The following is a 22,931-nucleotide window of genomic DNA, read 5'->3' as shown; positions in this document are numbered from 1 at the left end:
TTTTATTTTTATTTGAAAGAATTTAAAATATTTCCATTTTGATATAAAGTTAATTAGAGCTTAAAATATTACTAAGAATTTACGCGTTGTCTATGAGACATCCATCCATCAAGCTTTGACATAAGCCTACTTTCAGAAAAGTCACTTATTTTGTACACCGTAATATTGTAAGAGTTCAATTAAAAGCCTTTTTTAAAATAAATTAAAATTGTACATTAGAAATTGGAGCTCGAATGATAGAAAACCTGACTTTAAAAAAATTAGAACATAAAATGTAATAGGAATGCAGCATAACTAGCGCCCTCTATAAACTATCCCAAAAATAATTAGACCAGCGTGTTTGGCATCCTCAAAAACCCGGGAACACCAAATTTCATAAAAATATTTCGCACCGTATGGAAGCTTTCGTAAAAATTCTATTGAAAAAAAATTATTTTGTCGCTCTGTATCTCGAAGACAAGAGGAGATAGACATATGGTTCACAAGACAAAAAATTCTTATTTTTTGTCGTACTGTCACCCTCTGTATTTACGGGAGGTCTTTCTGAAACACCCTGTATATACCGTAACACACTAGTAGTAGTAGTAGTAGTAGCAGTAGTACAGGGTGATTCATTAATAATGGGACAGAGCTTAGGGGCATGTTGCTGACCTCAAAATAGAGCGAGCGATTAAACCAAATATGCCTTATCCGAATGTTGCTCCTTTTCGATCTACAGGGTGTTAAAGTTGAAAAAATATTTTCGATTTTTTTAAATATCTTGAGCATCTTTGAACGGATTGTCTTGAAAGTTTGTACAACTATGTTTTCTGAGGTGGTAATTACGGAAATGGTAACTATTTTGCAATCACATCTAGGATGCGCTAGTTGTAGTGTTCTGTCGGAGTAAACATATGTCAAACTTTTTGTCCTTCAAAAATCTGAATTTCCAATAAGAAATTATTAAACTACGTTCAATTCTAAATAAAAAAGATATACCTGTTAAAAATCGATAAACTTAACCGTTTTCGAAATAAGGATGATTTACTATTTCTTTACAAAATTATTTGTTTGAACGTACGCCTACTTTAACACCCTGTAGATCGAAAAGGAGCAACATTCGGATAAGGCATATTTGGCTTAATCGCTCTATTTTGAGGTCAGCAACATGCCCTTAAGCTCTGTCCCATTATTAATTAATCACCCTGTATAATCTATCTGACAGAGGATAAAAAACATTTACTGATTCGTAGTTTTGTGAGAAAAATGTTTCACAATTCGTCTAACCATCTTTAAACAAAATTACTACGACAAATTCTATTCGCTAGAAATATTCAGGAGCAAAGGCATATGGCAGAACCTCTCATTCGACAAATAACCGGCCGACAGCAAAACGAGGAGAAAGTGTATAATATTTAGTGGTGAAATAAACGTCGGTTTTGCATATCCGGAAAGCCGAAGAAGTTTACGAGGTGTGAGAGACCACCCGCGATGAGACGGCATCCAATCGGCAAAGAGCCCGACCCATTATAAAATTAGAAAACATTCGGGTGCGCGCAATAAAGAGATACATAAATAAGTAAATAGTAATGTTCTAGAAATTCGAGTGTTTATTTGTGATCCTGTGTGAACATTAAACGTTACACAAACAGAGGCAGTAGTTGAATAAAGCTGCCCCTATGCGAGGGGATTTATGTCATTTAGTTTACGAGGCTTTGATGCCCGTTTTCGGGCGACGACGGCTTTTTAAGTGACCATTTTTATTACACGTTTTAGTTTGCATGGGAAAGAAGCGGCTCATACTTCGGTTTTTTCATTTCTAACATCTCAAAAAAATCCACCTTCCTTGCGACTTTCTGAGCTGCATTGTATTTGGCGGTACGCTCTGTTGTAGGATTACAAATAACTGGTTTACCAGATGCTTCGTACATTCTTTCGGAAACGACTTACTTTTTATAGAAAGTAAGTTAAATATTATGACATAAGTATTAATAAAATAGTAAGTCGTAAGCATTTTTCATACTTACCTTTTAAAACGATCCTCTAGTTATAGGTAAGTGTAGCTTTGCTCAGTTTAGTACATACAGGGTGACCAAATGAAAACGAAACAGAGGCATTTTCAAGAACTGCGTCAAGATTGTAGAAAAACGCTCAGACTCGTCGATTTTATAATGAAGGAATTCTTTGCTGGTATTCTTGACTCCGCCACTTTCACCCCCAAGCAAGGGTAAGCATCACCCCAAAATATTTAAATGGCATTGGGGGTTGAGTAATATTTCTATTGAAAGCTCTTACAATTCTCTTTACAACAGACTTTAAATTTTATAATTCCGCCCAATACTTCTAGTATTATTTGGAAACGTTGGTTGGTAGTTTATTTAATTGTGTTTTTGAAAATTAAACACTATGGTTTATTCCGCTGCGGAAAGGGTAGATATCATTTCGCATTACTTTATGAATCGAACTAGCATACAAACCATTTTAAAGAAGAATAAATTCCATCCATACAAAATACATTTAGTCAAGGAACTTCATAAGGATGATTATGACCGTCGTTTGCAATTTTGCGAAATAATGAGTGAATGAGCCGGGAACTATCCACAGTTCCTTTTTAACATCTGTTTTTCTGATGAATGCAGTTTTTTCTTGAACGGGACGGTAAATCGTCACAATTGCCGCTATCGGTCCGATTCAAATCCAACGTTTTCTACGGAATTGGATTGGGAAAAGAGGCAGCATTAAGTGGTCTCCACGATCACCGGATTTATCGCCCCTTGATGTCTTTTTGTGGGGATACCTGAAAAGTAAAATCTATAAAACACAGCCAGCGTCGCTGGAAGATTTGCGTCAAAGCATCGTCGACGAATGCCGTCGAATCACTCCAGAAATGCTTCGGAATGTGCGCGAACGTTTCGAACAAAATCTTTATTCTTGTATGGAAGCGGGCGGTCATCAGTTTGAACATTTAATCAACTAAGTAAGTAAGGAACTAAACATCATTTAAATTTTAAAATGTAAATTTTTTTCAAAGTATTGGGCGGAATTATAAAATTTAAAGTCTGTTGTAAAGAAAATTGTAAGAGCTTTCAAAAGAAAGAAATATTACTCAACTCCCAAAGAAATTTAAATATTTTGGGGTGATGCTTGGGGGCGAAAGTGGCGGAGTCAAAAATACCAGCAAAGAATGTCCCCCTTTAATCTAAAATCGACAGGTCTGAGCGTTTTTCTATAATCTTGACGCAGTTCCTGAAAATGGCTCTGTTTCGTTTTCATTTGGTATGTCAAACTAATGCCGGTTACATTTATAAATGAAGACATTATAGCGCATTTAATAATAACGTAATAAAAGGACAAAAATTTTGAAAAAAATTTTTCGAATTTTCAAAATGTTGTACAGCCTCAAAAAAGCATCTGGATACTTGAAAAATTTACTAGAAACCGATCTATTAAAAAAACACAAAATTTGATGTTATACACTTTGATAAATGTAACCTGTCAAACATGGCAAAACCGACTTATTTTATTCAAAATGGGGACTATTTCCATAGTCCATAGGCCGTTTTATGAAAAGCAAAAATTTACAAAAACTTTTTTCTGTTAATTCTTATGATTACTCAAAAACTGCTGACGGTAAAAAATTTTAAACTGCAAATCTGAAAACTAGGCACTTGAAGCTTCAATTTCCTTTTTTTTATTCTCTCTACGGCCATTTCCCTCCAATTTACAGCACTTTGAAAATCACCCAAAATTTTGTGATTTTTTAAACATCCTTTAATTTCTGTGCCTAGTGTATTACAACATGGCATTTTGGAAACCTTTTGTAACGGAACAAAACGGAATTTACCATCAATATAATAGAATTGTTTGAGGACATAAATAATTGAAATATGTTGGTCAAATGAATATATAATAGAAATTTTGTACACAATATACACAAATTATTATAATTTTTTACCTTTAGCAGAAAACTTTTTTAGGGACGCCTATGAAACTCATTAAATTTTATTGCTAGGCGTTTTTATACATATTCAATTGACTCCGGAAAGACTATATCATGTGAGCTAACTATTTCTCAAGTGCTTTAAGTAAAACAAAATATGTAACACTGACCCTCTCTATGCCCCACCGACAATGTTAGAGCCTGGATAAGCTTATTTAGTAAATAATAACATAATTCTCCGATCAGTTCTTGTTTCGACCCCAAACTCTAGCAAGCGGTCAGTAGCATGTGTTTTATTACTAAAATACTGAAAGAACTTGCAGAATTGAAGCACTCAGACGTGTTCCAACAGCTCTCATTTTGAAATATACACAGCGTCCGTATTTACAGGCGTTTTATTCAAGACACTGGCAAAATTCTCAAAAAATTCCAGGTATCATAAATAAACAAACACTGGACCTACAAGTGGACACAAAAAGAACAAAATTTTAACACGCTCGAAATGCGCCCTGACTAACTAATCTCGGCGCGCCGCGGGGCCTGGCTGGTGGCGGGATCACACATTCATCAAAAACGCGGATTGAAGTGACAGTCATTATGTTATTACAGGCGTGTTACATTTGATCTACAGACGGGATTATTACGATTCTTCGAAAAGAAGCCCAGTGTTTTATCTGGTTTCATTTCGTATTTGCTTAGAAACAACAAACATCGTTTGCTTTAAACATAATTACTCCGCCACCACATGTAGTTTATATATTTACCGAGCTTTGACTAGGCCTTTCCGCAACTACTGTGCGGTCTCGGGAGGACGGCGCGTAAATCATCGACGCTATTTAACGTTATTTTGGCCGTTCCGCTTTTTGCCGACGCGACGCGGACAGCTCGCACCCACTGCGGTTTGATGCCACCGCCCAGCGATGGTTCGAGGTTTGGGCTCTTTGTTTTGTGTTTTCTTTGCTAAATAATAGGGGCGCGGCGCGGCGCAGCACGGAATCTACGACACATGACAATTAAGTAGTTTTGATCGAGTATTTAGTTAGAAAATTATAATAAATAGGTAATAAAAGTCTGTAAAAGACATATTTGTAGGTACTCCTTTTAGGGTATATTCCATCAAGAATATATACTGAAGATTTAAAAATTTTTTCAATATTTTCCAAATATTCAATACGCTCAGTCCTATACAAGGTGTTCCACCTAAGTGGGATTCTTCTGTAACTCTGCAACTCTAAAATTTATAAAAAAAAATGGTTTTAATAAAAGTTGCCTGCCATGTAAAGAACATATAGAGTAGCCTTCTTGATGCTATTGGATATCTCGAAAACGGTAAGTTTTAAACACCATGTACATTTAATAAACTCTGCCTAATATTAAACAAGGAATTCAAAAACGCAATAATATACAGGGTGTTCCATTTAAAATAACAAAGTCATGTAGCGCCCACGCGAAATGGAACACCCTGTAGAGCTAAAAATATTTTCATTAGATGGCCCACATCATTCCAGACAACTTTTATTAAAACCATTTTATTATAAATTTTACAGTTGCAGAGTTACGGAAGAATCCCTCTTAGGTGGAACACCCTGTATAGGGCCCAGGGAACGATACATATTCCAATTTCGACCTGACAAAAGACTAATACAATAATTTCAAGGTACAGATTTCGTTAAAATGTCAAAGTGACACTTTCCAAAGTTTTATAGGCTTATGACGTAGCTATTTCCATATGTTTTTTTGAAAATTAATTTTCTCAAATATTCTGGTCTTTCCAACAAGGAATTCTGAATTTTTTAATCAGATCTAATGCAATTTACTTCGCGTGTAAATGTCATGACATTGCACTTCTCTGCATTTAAAGTTGATTTGTTTCTAAAGCACCAGAGACTCAAATTTAATTTCGAGAAACAGTTTAGATCGTCATCATATAATTAACAGTGTACTCCGTTGTGATTCGATGTTATGTCATTAATAAGCGTTATGAATAAGAGTGGGCCCAAAATAGATCCCTGTGGCACACCTGATATCTGCATGAATCTCACATACTTAAAGCGTAATTCTACCTAAAATTTAAACTTGAGAAAACATTAACATTATGTTTAGTAACATTCTGCGTATATATATCAGGATTATTTTAAAATCTAAATTTTACGTCAGTATTTTTGATAATAATAAAGTACATCCTTTCCAAAATTTGTAATTAAAAATTAGAAAAAAAATTATATGAAAGGAATATTTATAGGCTACTTACAAATCATAGCAGCTTTTGGTGATTTTTTCCTCTTTTCAACACAGACAACGTATTGTTGTATACTTGTACAGGGTGTTAGAACACTATCTTCGTAATATAAAATTGATACATTTTATTTTGTTTATTTAAAAACTGGAAAACAATTGTCTTGAAATTTACTAAATGTTTTACAGTCATAGTTGTTTACGTTTTTCTTATTCCGTGGGGCAAGTCTGCTGCGTGCACATGTGGTGTGCATCAGCTGTGTAACATTAGGTCAAGCGCTGTTGTCACGTTGTGATGGAACTCCCCAATATTAATATTCGCTGTATTTTGAAAACTGTTAATCTTATGTCCCTGTAATATACAACTTTTTTGTTCATTTATGATTACTCTATCTCATGCTGAACTAATGACAGTCAAACTTTGTACACCCTTTCTATTTAGCAATTAGATGACATCTAAATATCTTCTAAATTGTATTACAAAAAAGAGACCTCTCGAGATGATGATAATTTTTAAAGTGAATATTTCGTCTATGCCGAAATTAAATTAGTTAATCCGCTGTAATTTCGTACCTAACTTGAATTAGAATCCCTACTCAGACGTATTATTCCCGACGTTAACATCGAAACACTATTTACTCACCTTTGCACCTACACTGTAGAGGTACGTCAGGTGGAATGTTGTCTATAGTGCTTTTACCAGATTTCATCAAAACAGCCATCTACAGCAATGAGGTACTTACCTTTATGCCTTACTTAACTTTAAGCAGAACGTATAGAATTGAAATTAACATAAGTATAAGTGTTAAGTAATTAGTAATATTTATGGTATGGAATATTAATAATATTTTCCACTTTTCTGAAAAACAGAACGAAAGATAAGTAATCAGCTTTTCAAGATTTTTAACGTAATTGAAATTACATCAATTTTGAGCTTGTGTATGAAAATTTAAGAAGTAATTATCGGAATTTTAAAGCCTGTTTTTCAAAAATGATTTTACATTTTAGAAATTTTCGGGGACTTGTTAGTTTCATGATCATATCAAATTTACGCATAAAAAATCGATAACAAAAAGTTTTCAACTGAGACTGACTAAAAAACCATGGTCAGTCAAGTATTTCGTAATTTTTTGTAAACCCTTTAGTATCAAAAAATATTTTTGCTATAAATTTATTTCAAGTAGTTCCACTTCTTATTTGTGGAAGGGCGAAATGGGCGGTGACTATTAGACGCCTTCATTATAGCCATCCTTGTCTATCACATGGATTTCTATGGCTTACTTTATCGCTCTCACGTAACTTCTGATAGACCATCGGTACTTTCCTACACTGTATACTGATACGTTACTTAAACTACGCCTTTAATGTCGATTGAAGAAAAAATTTATTGTAGAAACTGTTACGTTATAAAATTTGGATTTGTATAGATGGATAACATAAGTGGAAAATAATAAATCATTTATAATTAACGATATAACAATTTTAAAAAATGGCAAATAAGATACAGTGAATATCCAATATATCTACATATATTAGAATAAAAAGCAAGTGGACCATATATTAAAATTAGGGGCATGAATTTCGTATATCTACAGCATAAAGACACTAAACTTAAAGCTTTATACCTGTCTGCACATAGAACGTAAGTGCGTGTGGTCCAAAGGAAAGAATAATCGGGCTGAATAATTTATATCGTTTTTCGGTCTCAAAGGGAAACATATAAATTTGTCATTTTACAAGCAAATTTATATTTTACGGTTGTTAGCACTGCTGTTTCAGCTACGTAACATATGTTTCCGAAATACACTCGAATTATTTATATGCACAATAAAAATGTTTTGAGAAAATATTATAAATGTCACTTTGTATTTTTAAACTATACGATATTACCACGAAATGTGTTTTTAACGGAAATGAGGTACATTTAAAATGTTCACAGCAACATATTTAACACCGTTATAACTTTTACTTATGTATGTTTGATTTGTTGAACGGTTAAATTTGTGAAATGTAACAAATAATTTCGCACATGTCTCAAATTGTTAAAAGGTTTGTTTCTTTTTAGTTCTAGCGATAACTTTATGAAAAAGTTTGTTTAAATTTTAAATATTTTTGACACATGTCCGTTATTTCAAAATGACGTAAATACACGGATTTGTGTTGAGTAAAATGTAATTTTAAAATCTGACTTACCTCAACATTGCACCTATTGAGAACTGCTGATTTTCATAGAAGATGTTCGATGTATCCACCATTTGCTTACACACAAGCTTCAGCGCGACGTATCCAATTCGCTCGCACGCGTTGCAACATTGTCACGTTGATCGATGTCACGAACTTCCATGGAATACACAACACTTTTCACATATCACCACAAAAAGAAGTCTAAAGGGGTAAGGTCCGGGGACCGGGGAGGCCATCTAACTAGGCTTAGTCAACAAGTCGTTTGAACTTGGTATTTTTCCGCAAAATTTAAAAACTAGTAAAGTTACTCCTCTATTTAAAAAAAATGATCCGACCTTAAGGTAAAATTATAGACCCGTTGCTGTTCCGTATGGGTTCTCCAAAATATTTAAATATGCATTTTTAGAACGCCTTTTATCATTTGTTAATAAATTTAAAATTTTATCTACGAACCAACATGGATTTTGTGAGAATAGATCGACGTCATCTGTAATGTTATCTCTTTATAATCAAATCATTGAATTTGTTGAAGCCGACGAATGTCCAGCAGTTATTTTTTGTGATTTGAGCAGATCCTTTGACTGCGTAAATCATAATTTATTACTATCTGTTATGGAAAAATATGGCATAAGAGGAACTGCACTTAACTGGGTATCAACATTTCTTCGGGGTCGTCAACAGTATGTGTCTTTAAAGGTCGAATCTAAACAATCTATAGATTTTATGCAATCCGGTTGTTTAAATTCGGATGTAGGTGTACCTCAGGGCTTAATAATAAGACCTGTTTATGCTGATGACTTTTTAATGGTTTTATCGTCAAGGGATTCAGATGCATTGAGTAGCAGAACCGCAGAGGCAGTGGGGAGAGTCTCACAGTACTTTAATAGTATCGATTTGTTTTTTAACGTGAACAAAACTGATAATTTAAGAATACATGATTATCAAAGAACTATCGAAGATATACATATTAAAGTAAATAATAAAATTGTGACTAATGCACACGAAGTTGAATGTTTTCTAGGTGTTTATTTGGATGAATTACCGAACTTTAAATTACATGAAATCAATTCTCTGAAGTTTCTTTTCTTAAATTTGCAAACGGTGCTGAACCTTTCACAGCTTGTACACGTTTACTATGCCCAAGTAGATTCAAGACTTAGATAAGGAATTTGCTTATAGGCTAATTCGACTAATTCAGTGAGTGTTTTTATTGCTCAAAAAAGAATCATCCGTTGTATGTTAAAAATCTCAGACAGAGAGTCATGTAGACAATATTTTAAGGAATTAAACATTTTACCCCTTCCATGCTTGTTTATATACGATTATGTGTTTATGTATATAGAAATAAGAAAAGCATTGACATTAATAAAGATAAGTACAATTATAACACTAGACATGCTGGTGATCTTAGAATGCCGTTTGCCAAACTCAAACTAGCTCTGAATGCTCCTTGCTGTTTGGGTCCAAAATGTTTTAATCGTTTAACAAACGATGTTAAATATCGTTTGCCTGTAAATATTTTTAAACGATAAATGATCGATAAATGTTTTTATAGTGTGTCAGAGTTTTTAGATTTTTAAATTGTCTTTTTTTTGTTAGATTAAGTATGCGACGAATCTTATACATGTATACTGTCTTAATGGAAAATAAATCATTATTATTATTATTACTATTATTATTATTATTAAAAGTGAAGACTATGTTGATTTGCTTTTACGATTCTAAAGGCATTGTCCGCAAAAAGTTTGTTTAAGTTAGTTTGTTTCTTTGTTTTAAGTTCAATTAATACTCAGCTTTCAAAGTAGTATATTCCGATAGAAATAGACATTTTGGAGGTGTTTAATACTAAAATGCAGATTTATTCCTTATTACTTACTATTTATTACTTTATTACTTTGTGAGGAAGCAACTCTCATTGTTGTATTTGTCAAAGTATTCATAATATTTCTTTTAGTCGCTCTAAATACTCATATATACATTTTAGAATGTGGTTAGCGACCCAATAACAACACATTTCAAAACATCATCAATTTCTGGACTTGTTTATCCAAGGTAAAAGTCAACACCCGCTAACAAGCCGTCCCTATCCAATAATTCACAAACCCCGGAAAAATATTAACACTAAAATTAACACAGGTGAGAAAACACCGTACCGCCCCCTACATGCCACCGCGTTCACTTCATACTCGTAAGTCTTCCCCGCGCCAAAAAAACAATCAAAACAGCAAGTCAAACGCGTCCCCATTTAAACAAGTATAAAATAACAAACGTATAAGCCTTTAATGATGACACATTACTTATTTACACAGTGTTTAATGACAAACTAAGCCTATTTATTGCCAGAAATGTTTACCAATTGTCACAGTTATTATATCCTAGTAGACCAATGTTTTGCCAAGGCACCGCCTCAGCTCACTAGACTTCGGGGCGTCCACCGAGTGGAAGGGGCAAATTAGACTTAAGCCATTTCCACGGATTTTTCAGTTTGATTCATACGCTCCAGCTCCGACTTTTATGTAAATGCGCAAGTGACGTGTGCGCGGCTACCAAACTTTGAGTAATGTCAATCAGATGCTGAGTCGCCCTTTTTGCACGTCTCGCGGGTCGTATGATTTAGGTAATGTGGTACCAGTTTTGTATATTTCTGTAACTAGTGTAGTGCCATTTTTTCTATTATATTTAGATCAGGTAGTTCTGGGTGCTAGTTTTAGTGTGAGCGTTCGTGGGAGGAAGTAAGTAGGTAAATTGAAATGAAAGCAGTTGATGTACATACATTTTTTTTTTCATTCATTAATTTTGATATAAAGACTTTTAAATATAGAAGCTATATGGAATATTTTTTATAAGGAATATGCGAAAAACTTAAATGTTTTTGTTTTCATTCGCAATTGTTGGTTGATTTGAGTATTTTGCCGCACGGAAAAGTCATGGGACGTGAATATGTAAATATGTATACTAAAACAAACTAATCCAATTTTCAATAAAATTTAATTATGGTTTTTTGCCCAGTATTTAGACCAAATGTTTATTATATTTCTCCTTCCTGTAAAATTTGGATTTATGATACGGTTTTCAAGAGAATTTCAACTTCAATCTGAATTAATTTCCCCTTTTTTCCTAAGCGACAAAATAAACTAGTAAATTTTCATGGGTTAGTACTCGGATATGATTCTATATAACGTCCAACAGCCAAATTTGTTATTTATTTGCCTTAAACAGAAAATTCGAGTTTTGAGCTTGAATGTGAAAACGTATTGCCGATGACTAAAATCATAAATTTTCCAGCATATTTGGTCCTCTCTCATCAACATGTCGAAGTTTGCATTGGTGTTATTGGTAGACATATTGGACATATTATTTGTAACAGATCAATAATCTGTGTCTTGTTTTCTTCAAATTTCAGTATTGATATGCGTTAACCTAAAATCTCGATTTTAAATGAATTCAGTTTCTTAAATTAGACTAATTAAATTAAGGGATCGTTTAACACAAAACTCTTGCCAAAGTCGTTATTTGAAAATACACTATTTTTTAAGAACAAGGGCTTTAAGTGTACCGTAAATTCGCTATTAAACATATTTTGGTAAATTTATGAACTTATAAAAAACAAATTTCTGGTATCGAAGTATGTTGTTCGACTTTATTCGATAGGATTTTTTTGAATTAGATTAATATCTTAATAAATCGTCAGAATACTAAATTTGTTGTGAAATAAAATAGTTATTCTTCAAGTAACCATTTGAAATAAAGTATTTTTACATGGCCTCCTCAACTGTTTTTTTGTAACTTGGAATAAATAGACCAGTGCTTAAGCCTTCAAAAATGGTAAAAAGTGAAAAAAAATATAGTAGGATGAATCCCATTGGAAAAGGAAGAGAATATAACAGGAATGAAATGAAAAATAATTTACGGGCGATCTGAGGTCGGGAAGGGGAAGGGAGTGAGTTTTTAAGGGTAAAAAACGGTTTATCTTGATTTCCGGAAAAACTACAAGTCTTATGGAAAAAAGTTAAATGGCAAAGTTGTAGGTAATAAAAAGATCTACAACTTTTGTGTTTACACTTTTTTCACATAACCTCAAAATTTATGTGAAAAATTCAAATAACCAAGTTTTGGTTTTTTATTTTTATCTTTAACAAACAATTTTTTTTTCACGAAATTTGGTGAACACTTAGGTACCTATTTATGTCCCAAACACGCTGTAATTTTTTTTATTTGAAATATTTATTTTTTCACCTTATTTTTACTTAATATCGAAAAAGAACCCTAATTTTCAATCAAAACTTCTCACGTCAAAATATCTCTTTTTTTAAAAACGTCGGTGGGCTTTTTCTTCGTTGAAATCTCTACTTTCTGATGGTGTAAAAAAAATATACATTACTATGGTAAGTTTTCTCAGGAAATGCAAAGAAACGAACTAGAATCCGAAAATTTTTTTCTAATCATTATGTACAATTTTGAGCTATTTATTAAAATTTACACTTTAATTACTCGAAAAACGTAAGATTCCATGTTATATTGATAAACAAAAAAATTACAAGTCGAAATATACTAATATAATTAACATCCAAATAAGTTAATAAAGTTAATATTTAATAAGACATCTACAATATTTTGAGAAAGTTGTAGAATCTTCTTTCGCTTCTTTGCATTTCCTGAGAAAACTTACCATAGTAATGTATATTTTTTGTGCACCATCAGAAAGTAGAAATTTCAACGAAGAAAAAGCCCACCAACGTTTTTCAAAAAGCAGATATTTTGACGTGAGAATTTTCGATTGAAAATTAGAGTGCTTTTTCGATATTAAGTAAAAATAAGGTGAAAAAATAAATATTTGAAATCAAAAAAATTACAGCGTGTTTGGGACATGAATAGGTAAGTTTTCACCAAATTTCGTAAAAAAAAATTTGTTTGTAAAAGATAAAAACAAAAAACCAAAAACTTGGTTATTTGAATTTTTCACATAAATTTTGAGGTTATGTGAAAAAAGTGTAAACACAAAAGTTGTAGATCTTTTTATTACCTACAACTTTGCCATTTAACTTTTTTCCATAAGACTTGTAGTTTTTCCGGAAATCAAGATAAACCGTTTTTTACCCTTAAAAACTCACCCCCTTCCCCTTCCCGACTTCAGATCGCGCGTGAATTATTTTTTCTTTCATTTCTGTTATATTCTCTTTCTTTTCCAATGGGTTTCATCCTACTATAATTTTTTTTGGTTTCAAAAATTATCGACCCGGGTCTAAAACCACATAATGGTTCTATTAATTTTGAAGACTCTGTATATCGAAATGAAACGTTTCTGGGCGCAGGTTTATAGGGATATTTCGTGTTAATTTGTGATGTACAATCCGCCATTTACTTTAGTTTAGTTTAGGTTTACAGAAAGCCTCAAAATATAAAATTTTATGGTATAGTATTTTTATGTTTACATACAAATATATGAAAATTGGGTCAACAACAAAAATGTTGCAAAGTAAATAAATAACAACAGGCAAATAAATAGTATTTTTAACTGTCACATAATAAGTAGGTAAGTTTAGTACGTCATTTAATTATACTGATTTATGTATTTAAATATATTTTTTCTACTGTAAGTTTAAGAAATGTTTATACAAATTATTATTTTAATTTGTACGAGACCTGATAGCTTGTTAAAAAAAAGAATAGAAATTATGTTCCTTTTTTATTAAAAATAAATCATGAATTCGTTTATTATTCTTTTCTCGTAAACGGTTCATTTTATCGACAATAAACAAGAGCATCTTTTTTAGTCTAAGGTGAAGCTACCCAGATTTATTATTTTAAAGTCTTTATTATACAGGGTGTTAAAAATTTATGCATTAAGTTGTAAAGCTTAGCCTGCTCCTGGTAAACTGAAAAAAAAAATAATGTCTTATGAAATAGTTGACTTTCTGTGGACCATATACTTTACACTTAAACTTGTAACATGTGTATCAAAGATCAAATGAAAAGTATTTACAGATTTAAGGGATCTCGCGAAGACGACCGACCCCTCGATTCAGCCGACGATGTTCCCTCTCCAGCAACTGGATCCCTGCTACTGCCTGGACCACCTCACGGACTGCGTCCACACCAGCCTCACCCACAACCCCTTCCTGACGCAGAGGCTCTTCAACCCGTACTACCCCCAGCTGTGGTTCCCCCTGCCGATAAAGGTGGCGCAGCCCCGTCCGGAGAAGCCGCCCTATTCCTACATCGCCCTCATCGCCATGGCCATCTCGTCCTCGCCCAAGCAACGGCTGACCCTCAGCGGGATCTACAGATTCATTATGGACAATTTCCCTTACTACAGAGAAAACAAGCAAGGCTGGCAGAATTCTATCAGACACAACCTTAGTTTAAATGACTGTTTTGTGAAAGTGCCCAGGGATAAAGTGTCGCCTGGGGGCGGTGAGCAGGCCGGAGGGAAGGGCAGTTATTGGATGCTGGACCCCAAGGCGGCCAATATGTTCGAGAAGGGCAACTACCGCAGGAGGAAGACGAGGAGGCAGAGAATCGCTGAGTGTACTGCTAACATGTATCAGGTGAGGTCTGGGGGATCAAATGGGCAACTTGCATATATTTTTATAAATGTCTATGAATAATTTATAACTTTATATAATATTGTAGTGAAAATATAAAAAACCTCTTAGAGGTTTGAGTTTAAAAAAAAAATTCTTAAAAATTCTCAAAAGGAACAAAATTCATAAATTTTTATACATTGCTGTTCAGAGCTAGTTGTCTTGTTGGCTGATGGGGATTTTCTTCAATTTCCAGCAACATATTTAACTTGGTTTCTTCAGCGATTTGAGGTAGACCTTATCGTGTCCTACCTCTTACGCATCCAGTCTGTAAACTTGGCGACCAATTTATTCACCGCAGATCGTGCAATTGGTAGTCTGTCAGCATGTGTTTGATTAAACAGCTCATGTTTTCGCATGGGTTCGTAGCTTATCACCATATCCAAACATCATTAAGATCTCTATCCTTTCACGTTCAGTTAAATGTGCCATTCCTTCTAAGCTCCAAAAAATTCAGTGATAAATTTGCAAAGTTTATTAATATTATACAACGTACTAATTTGTGCAAATGTCACGCTAGAACAGTGGTGTTTTTGTTTCTAAGCAACGACCAAAAAACGAAATTTAATAATTTTTATGCAAACTTTTTTAGTTTTTTTTTCCGTTAATTATTTGCATTTGTTTCGTTTCCAAGTACAATTTCTTTTATAAAAAATGAAATTTTTTGAAATAAATGTCATTTTCACGCAATATCTCGTTTGTTATTTGAGATAGACCAATCAAACCTTACATCACTGTATTGGTAAGACAAAACTTTATCAGAATATGAAAAAATATACAGGGTGTTCCATAAAAAAAACAAATTTATTGGCCGTCCAACTTTTATGGGTCACCCTGTATACAACTGAATCATCTTAAAATATACCCCTCCCAAGAACAAAATCGACCTGTCTCGGCGTTCTTTTAAAGATCACTCAGTATAGAAGTTATGAATTTTGTTCCGAACTTTGTCATCACGCTGTATACAATAATGTCAAAGTTATGAGATACGTATTACTTCTGGACAATAACTGAATAAATAATGAACTTGATCCATAGTTATAAGCTAGGTAGATCAAAGGAACCGCAAGGGTTGCAAAGTCAGCATCGCGCAAAATAAATGTTTTAAATAATGCTAATGCGTGACGTCATTCAGTGCCATCGTGAAACGAGAAGATGAATGACAGGGAAATACTATCTACCAATCTTAAAATGTCATAATTGCATATTTTTCCGATTTATCTATAAGTTGAAGACAGTTACAATTCGAGTAACTAATAAAACCAAGAAATATTTCGTTTATTTACTTGTCACTATAAAATTTTCTTAAAATTCCAGAAGCGAGTTACGTTTTTATTCAATTTTGCATAGTTATCATAATATTACAAAATTAAATCATTTAGATACTTTAAACAGATAAATGGACTAGATAATAATTAACTATGCCTATTTAGCTTGCCACCAGAAAATCCTTCACGACTTTGGTGGATAAATAACAACAATTTGGTTTCTGTCATTGGTAGCCAAATACCTATTTTGTTGTTCCTTAATAAATATTTTTGTAATCGCCGTTTGGCTTTATAAATATTGTACGTCTACTTCTTATGAATTGGTATGGATACTGAACTCCAATATCGATTTCAATGACAATCTAGAAAACGTATTTCTTCGAAGCATGCTGTTGTTATATTGTTCGGCAGATAATAATGTATACGAATGAAACAAATTATCTTAATTTTAACAGTACGTTTTTGTTTCCAAGCTTGTTAAATATGTTTTACTTACAGCTCGGGAAATAGAAGGGGAAAGTGGGAAATGTGCAGCAATATTCGTACATTAAATCAATGGAAAAAATTCGTTTCCAATACTGTAAATTGACTGAGCATTCATCTAGACAAAGTTTAATTTCGGCAAATTAATTTTGAAGCAATTTCCTATATTCACTCATTTTGGGTTTTCTACTGGCAACATTGGTACAAAGACATTTCTTAATTTGTGAGTAATATTATAAGAATAAAGCAAATTTATCTTGTTTAAAACTTTTACTTTACATTTAATAGGTGATATATGAAAACGCTGTGCAGATAGAAAAGGTCTGATGTTTTAACTTTTTAATATAAAGTAAAAATTTAAAAGACAGAGATCAGATTACTGAGTGAATCAGGCATAAGACTATCCATATTACTTATAAATAAATTAATGTCAAAATTTATTAGGATATCATTTGGATCAAATTGCACCTACGATCTGCTCATAAAAGGAAATGGTTACACGAACAGGAATATCGAGGGAACCTTCAGATGGGGACCAAGAGTAAAGGAGAAGAAGAATATCTGGCAAGTAGTTATCTGCTCTATATACAAGGGTATATACTGACAAGGAAGCATCTAAAGGAAACACAATGTTGGAACATAAGTGTCACTTGAAGTATAATAGATAAAATCAGAATTCTGTTGAAAGGGAACAGATTTTGGCCAAACTTTTACAGAGAGGCAATAGAAATTTAAATGAATCGAGCTAAATTTAATGAAGATGAGGGAAATTTATTTGTATAAAACTATTAATACTTTAGTTAATATTTTTATTCTACAATATTTTTCCTATGATTTGAAATCCCAGTGATCATTAAATCAAGGGAAATTCCGTACAACTGTTTTTACCACTCTCACCCCATTCTGCCGACAAAGGGTTGTTAAATGGAAGTTACTGGTTTTTTTGCAAGGTTCTCAAAAGTTTTAATTCGAATAGCAGAGTTAACATTTTTAATTAGCTTTGTTTCAAATAATTCCCAACGCGTCCCCTTCGTAATAGCATAAAAACAACTTAAAGTGGATCTCCTCTACAAAGCGCCATAAGACCGGTGCTTTGTCCGTTTAAAAAGTAATTATAATGCATTTTTAATAGTTTTCAAATATTTGATTATAATTAGGGAAAGAAAGAAAGTTAATGGGATGGAATATAATCAGGGGGTTAGAATAGATTTGTTTGAATTGATGCAGTCTTTGGTTTAAATGATTCAGCTTTGGATGTACAATATAAGTTCGTTCTACATTCTTCTGAGAGCAATTTATTTGTTTCTGTCTGTTAGTTTTATTTACAAGAAAGCAAAATTTTCTGTCGCAGCAAATCTGTATAATTCCTGATTCATTTTATAGAAAGGGTCGCGAATTTTAAACTATATTGAATTTCAATCGTTGTCAGATAAATATACAAGGTGTTAATGAAATAAGTACTCAAAATTGGAGAGTATGTAAAATATGTTGAAATATGATAAATAGTAATACAACCCCAAAATTTCGTGATTTAATATCAAACCGTTTTGAAGTTATGCATTAAAAACTGTTTCCTGAGTGATCCCTTCAAGGGAATGTATCTCTCTTAGGGGCCGCCACTGATAAAAACTCTACTAAGATTTTGATCATATTTCGACATGTTTTACATACTCTCCAATTTTGAGTACTATTTCGTGCCAAATTGCGATTTTGACATGCTGTGTCGATAGTGCCACGTACAGAAGGATGAATTTTTGCCATAAAAGGTAAAGCCATTATCAGACCTAAAATAAACAACACATGGAGGCTGTATACACTAAGATCGTCGTAAATGTAAGTTGTTGACACTTTAGATTATAATTAATTTTATAACTAACATGTGTTTAGCTTGTCCTAATAGATCGATAATATACAAAACAATGAAAAACCTCTCCAATATTTCTGATCGGCTTTATAATCCTAGTTTTTGGACAAATTTGTTACGGAAAGTTGTTTATTTAAAAAAATCATATTTGGAAAAGTTTTAGTATTAGTAGCAATTAAAATGTTTCAGGTTTGGTTAATTTGTTTGTTTATAGACTTGGCAATAAAATAAATAGGTTTATAATTTGTTAAGCCTCTATGTTTAGCATTAAATTTTCTAATAAATGCCATCCGCTGCATTTAAAATAAATTCGAACCATATGGTTGAAAAAAGTGGAATAGCAATTTGTTGAGACAACCGTTGAAGTTAAATAATAATTGAAAGCAACCTAGGGTGTCCGATTAGCTTTTTATGTTGTCATAAGGTGGTGGTTTTGTGATCAATAACAAACTCGGTTTAAAGCCTGTGCTAATAAATACGCCTTTATTTTGCAAAAATATTTACGATTTCCTGTTTACTTCCATTACTAATGTCGAATTTCTGTGTATCTCGTGTTTAATTTCGACACTTTGTACTTGTAAGTGTTGAAATATTTATCGAATAAACCGATTTTAATAGTTTTCATGTGGTGGTCCAATTCATTAAAGTGGGAATGCTATTTTACATAAATTTAATACTCGAAGAGAATCATTTTTAAATTCATTGTTTTATATAACTTTTGAAGAACTTTTCTGTTTTTATTTATAAAATAGAGCACAGGTTTGACATTGATAATTTCTTTTTTATGAAAAATATTATATAAAAAGAAAACTTAAAAATTGCTACAAATATTTTCTCAAACTAAAAATAAAATGTTAAGTAAGATACATAGGTACCAAAATTATTTCAAGTGTTATTACAGAAAAAATTCAGTAAAGCCACAATTAAAAAAAGTATGAAGTATGACAACTGAAAACCCAAAAACTGTCTAAAGTTGTGAAATTAATTTACTGGATAATTTCTTGCTCTTTCCCTTCGGTTCTAAAACGTAAAAATAACCGTTACGAGTAATTTCTTACGAAACTTTTTTTTATTATTTAAAAATTATGAAATTTTATGGTTTTCCATTTAAGGCTTCTTCCAATTTATTTTCTTCGATTTTGATGTATTTTTATCGCAATAAAATCTCTTCTACGAGGCAAAATCCTGTAAGCCAATTTTGCTCAAAAACTATTGCATTTACGAAAAAAGGCAACGGAAAAAGTTACCTACGCAAAAATTAAATATAGGAGTGATTATTTGTACCCCTTGCAACTGAAAAAGATATTCAAAAAATTCTTCGATAAAAAAAATAAAACTCGAGCTTGAGCCTCATGAAGCTTTATCGTTGTTTTACTGTGACAAAAATTACATTTTAAAATATTGAAATGTTCGTGAAATATTCCTCTCAAACGTCATTCAAGACATGGTTTTGTCTTTATAAATATTTGTTTTGATTTCATCTTTCAAAAAGGTAAAATAGTTTATGATCCTTACATCTTCCATGCATAAGATTCAAGATAATTATACAGGGTGATTCACAAATGCTGACCAACGTCTTAGATAAAAACTTTATGGGAAAGACTCCCCTTAAAGTTCACCAAAGGATACGAGGTTTCATTTTTAGTCACCATTTGTGAATCACCCTGTATAAAAAAGAAATAAAGATTACACGATTTGATCAGAAAAAGCAAACTCTGAAAAATGTTCGGTTTTCTGATAAAATTACATTCTTTTGTGATATTACTTTTGTTAGTAATTTATCAACGCAAAATTTTAAATGAACACAATGTTTTTTTCATGTTTTCTTTAGGGGTCTAGAACCACCTGAAATAATTCCTAATAAAGCGCGACCCCAAACCCCGCCAGGCCCGACCCTCTGCAGGTGATACCAGACCTACAGTGATCCAGATCCAATACAGTAAAACAGTGCTGTTGTCTTTTAAGTTCACGTCAAAACAAACAATCTGTAATCCTCGGCTTTTGTAAAGCCTCCATTGTGTGAGCTGCGATTCATTTCTTCACAGATGTTTACAATAGATCAATTTTATGTTAACCCTAAGATGTTTAAGTTGCTATAAAATCTAAATAATAGTCTGTTAAATTATAGAGCGGGAACGTCTTTAATATATGGCTGGTGGGTTGCGCTCTGATTTATAATCTCGCCAGGAAAATATTGATACAAGGAAAACTTAATAGATTTGACGTCTTGCAGACAATATTTTTAAACAACGACAAAAATATATCGCAAGGTTCTTATACATTTTGAAAAGTTAATAGGCATTTACATTTATGTCTGTTAGGTTGTCTTGCTATATCATGAACGATATTTGGTTGAGACATTTAAAATATGTTTAAGAATCTTAATTATACAGGGTTATGTTTAAAAAAATTAAAAATATAGTTTAAGTTTAACATCCTGTATCTTTTTAACGAAACGTCCTAGATAAAAACTTTATAGGAAAGACTCCCCTTAAAATTCACCAAAGAATACGTGGATTCATGGTCACCATTTGTGAATCACCCTGCATAGTGGAGCTCAATCCCGTTTAGTCTAATTTGATATTTTTATTAGAAATGTCCTCTTTGTAAGGAACAACCAAATGGTGGTGTGATATAACCTATAAAGCATATATCATATCTTTAAATATCTTTGCTGCATTATGTCTACTGACAAACAAAGGAGCCTTTCTCTCCACATATAATAGAGATATTATCTTTAAATTTGGTTTAAGAACAAAAATTTTGAATACATTCTGTAAATTTATTATTTCGTGGAAAATTCTCACTGTGATTTTTCTGTTTTTATACTGAAATAAAAGCATTGTTTCATTAATTTAACAGATCACAAGCTTACAGTGATTTGCAGCCGAGACCTATTCTTTTTGCTTTGTAACCCCAAATAAAATATTTTTTTTGCAAAGGTTCCTTTATTTTTTAATAAATAACAGTTACCCTTTCGCTAAACAGGCCGCGCTACGTCAAATTTCAATTCAAACACTTTTATCATTCAAGAGCTATCGGGATTTTTCGTACATACAGAGTGTTGCACCTTTTTAGTCTGTAACGCATTTAAAAATTTTTTTAGATTTTGACCGATTTATTTCTTCTATATTTGAATGCAAATTCTTATTAAATGAAGTCATATCTACTCAGATGGACAAATGTCAAATGTTACAACTTAATCTTGAAGTCAAAACATGATAATTGGGCCAAAATATATCTTAAGTCAAAGTTGCTTCATTTACAAATTACAGTGCATTTAAGGTTTTTGAATGTCAAATATTTTTCGATACATTTGTGACGTTTTCAAAAATTTAAAGTTCTCCACAACTTGCTAACTAAAATTACACCTTGTAGATATTTGATATTAATTATCATTTGATTCATCAAAATTTCAAGTATAGGCATCTTGTGTTTTTTCGGTTGGCTAAACAATTTTTGTAAATAGAATGCTCTCGATTTTTCTTTCCAGTTATCTATCTATTTTGATATTTTAGGCAACCCCACATTTCAGAGCATAATCGAAGCTTTTTTTTAGAAAGTCTAATAACTTTAACAACCTTAAAAAATTGGATAGTTTCTTGTCCCTAATATTTAAAAATTTTGAGGCGTTTACTGCTAAAATACGCTTTCTCTGTTGATTTTTTGAAAACAGACTCAGGTTTACATTTTTCTGGGACCATTAATTAATACTACTGGTTTGTATCGCCATTGTCTTGTACCCTGGAGAAACGGCTACGTTTGTAGTTTAATCTACCGTAAAACGAGTATAAAGCATTGCAGGATTTATTTTTCTATCTCTTCCAGGAACAGGCCCTCTCTCTAGTCACAAGAACGGCAGAGTCGCTCTCAGAAGGCGAGGAGCACGTGTCCGAGACGTCGAGAAGAAACAAAAATTCCAGTCTATTTACCATAGAGAATTTAATTAAAAGTAACGAGTCCAGTCATAAACTTGTTTAAATAAATACGACGTTTCATCTTTTCTTTGAAGTTGCCATGTTTTTGTGATTTAAATTATTTGTATTAGTTTTGAGGATTTCTCAACAAATAAAATTGTTTATGACTGGTTTTATAGGAGCCTATCGTAATATTTAAATTTAAATAAATATTTTACGCGAATTTTAGGCTAGGATTATTTTACGCTGTAAAAATATTATTACTGAAAATAAAGTGTTTTTTTATTAAATGGAATGTGACTCTGCTACTTAATTTTAACCCAGTTTCAGCAAAATAGCTATATTTTCTAGATATTCGTTAAATATAAAGATGAAATGCGTATTATTGCAAATACGTATTTGCTTTTACAAATTCCCAGCATTCCAAATCCCAAATCCATGGTATTTACTTGTTAGTACAATTTAAACATAAAAGAA

General features: G+C 32.3%; 1 protein-coding gene across 3 annotated transcripts; it reads left to right on the top strand.

Moving 5' to 3' along the window:
• The first annotated feature begins 10,859 nt into the window (after nt 1-10,859).
• LOC108909864 (fork head domain-containing protein FD2-like) lies at nt 10,860-22,613 on the top strand. Of its 3 annotated transcripts, none has more exons than XM_018714298.1 (3): nt 10,860-10,955; nt 14,324-14,886; nt 22,372-22,613. In XM_018714298.1, exons 1-3 carry the CDS (start codon nt 10,910-10,912, stop codon nt 22,516-22,518), a joined length of 756 nt encoding a protein of 251 aa, XP_018569814.1. In that variant the 5' UTR covers nt 10,860-10,909; the 3' UTR covers nt 22,519-22,613. The 3 variants fall into 3 exon arrangements, with proteins under 3 accessions (XP_018569814.1, XP_018569813.1, XP_018569815.1); XM_018714297.1 differs by having other exon boundaries at nt 22,366-22,613; XM_018714299.1 differs by having other exon boundaries at nt 10,929-11,078; nt 22,366-22,613.
• Nucleotides 22,614-22,931: the final 318 nt, after the last annotated feature.

The sequence above is a fragment of the Anoplophora glabripennis genome, unplaced genomic scaffold (genome assembly GCF_000390285.2).
Source record: "Anoplophora glabripennis isolate ALB-LARVAE unplaced genomic scaffold, Agla_2.0 scaffold28, whole genome shotgun sequence".
Classification (NCBI taxonomy): Eukaryota; Metazoa; Arthropoda; class Insecta; order Coleoptera; family Cerambycidae; genus Anoplophora; species Anoplophora glabripennis.
This window is presented reverse-complemented; position numbering and strand designations above follow the sequence as displayed.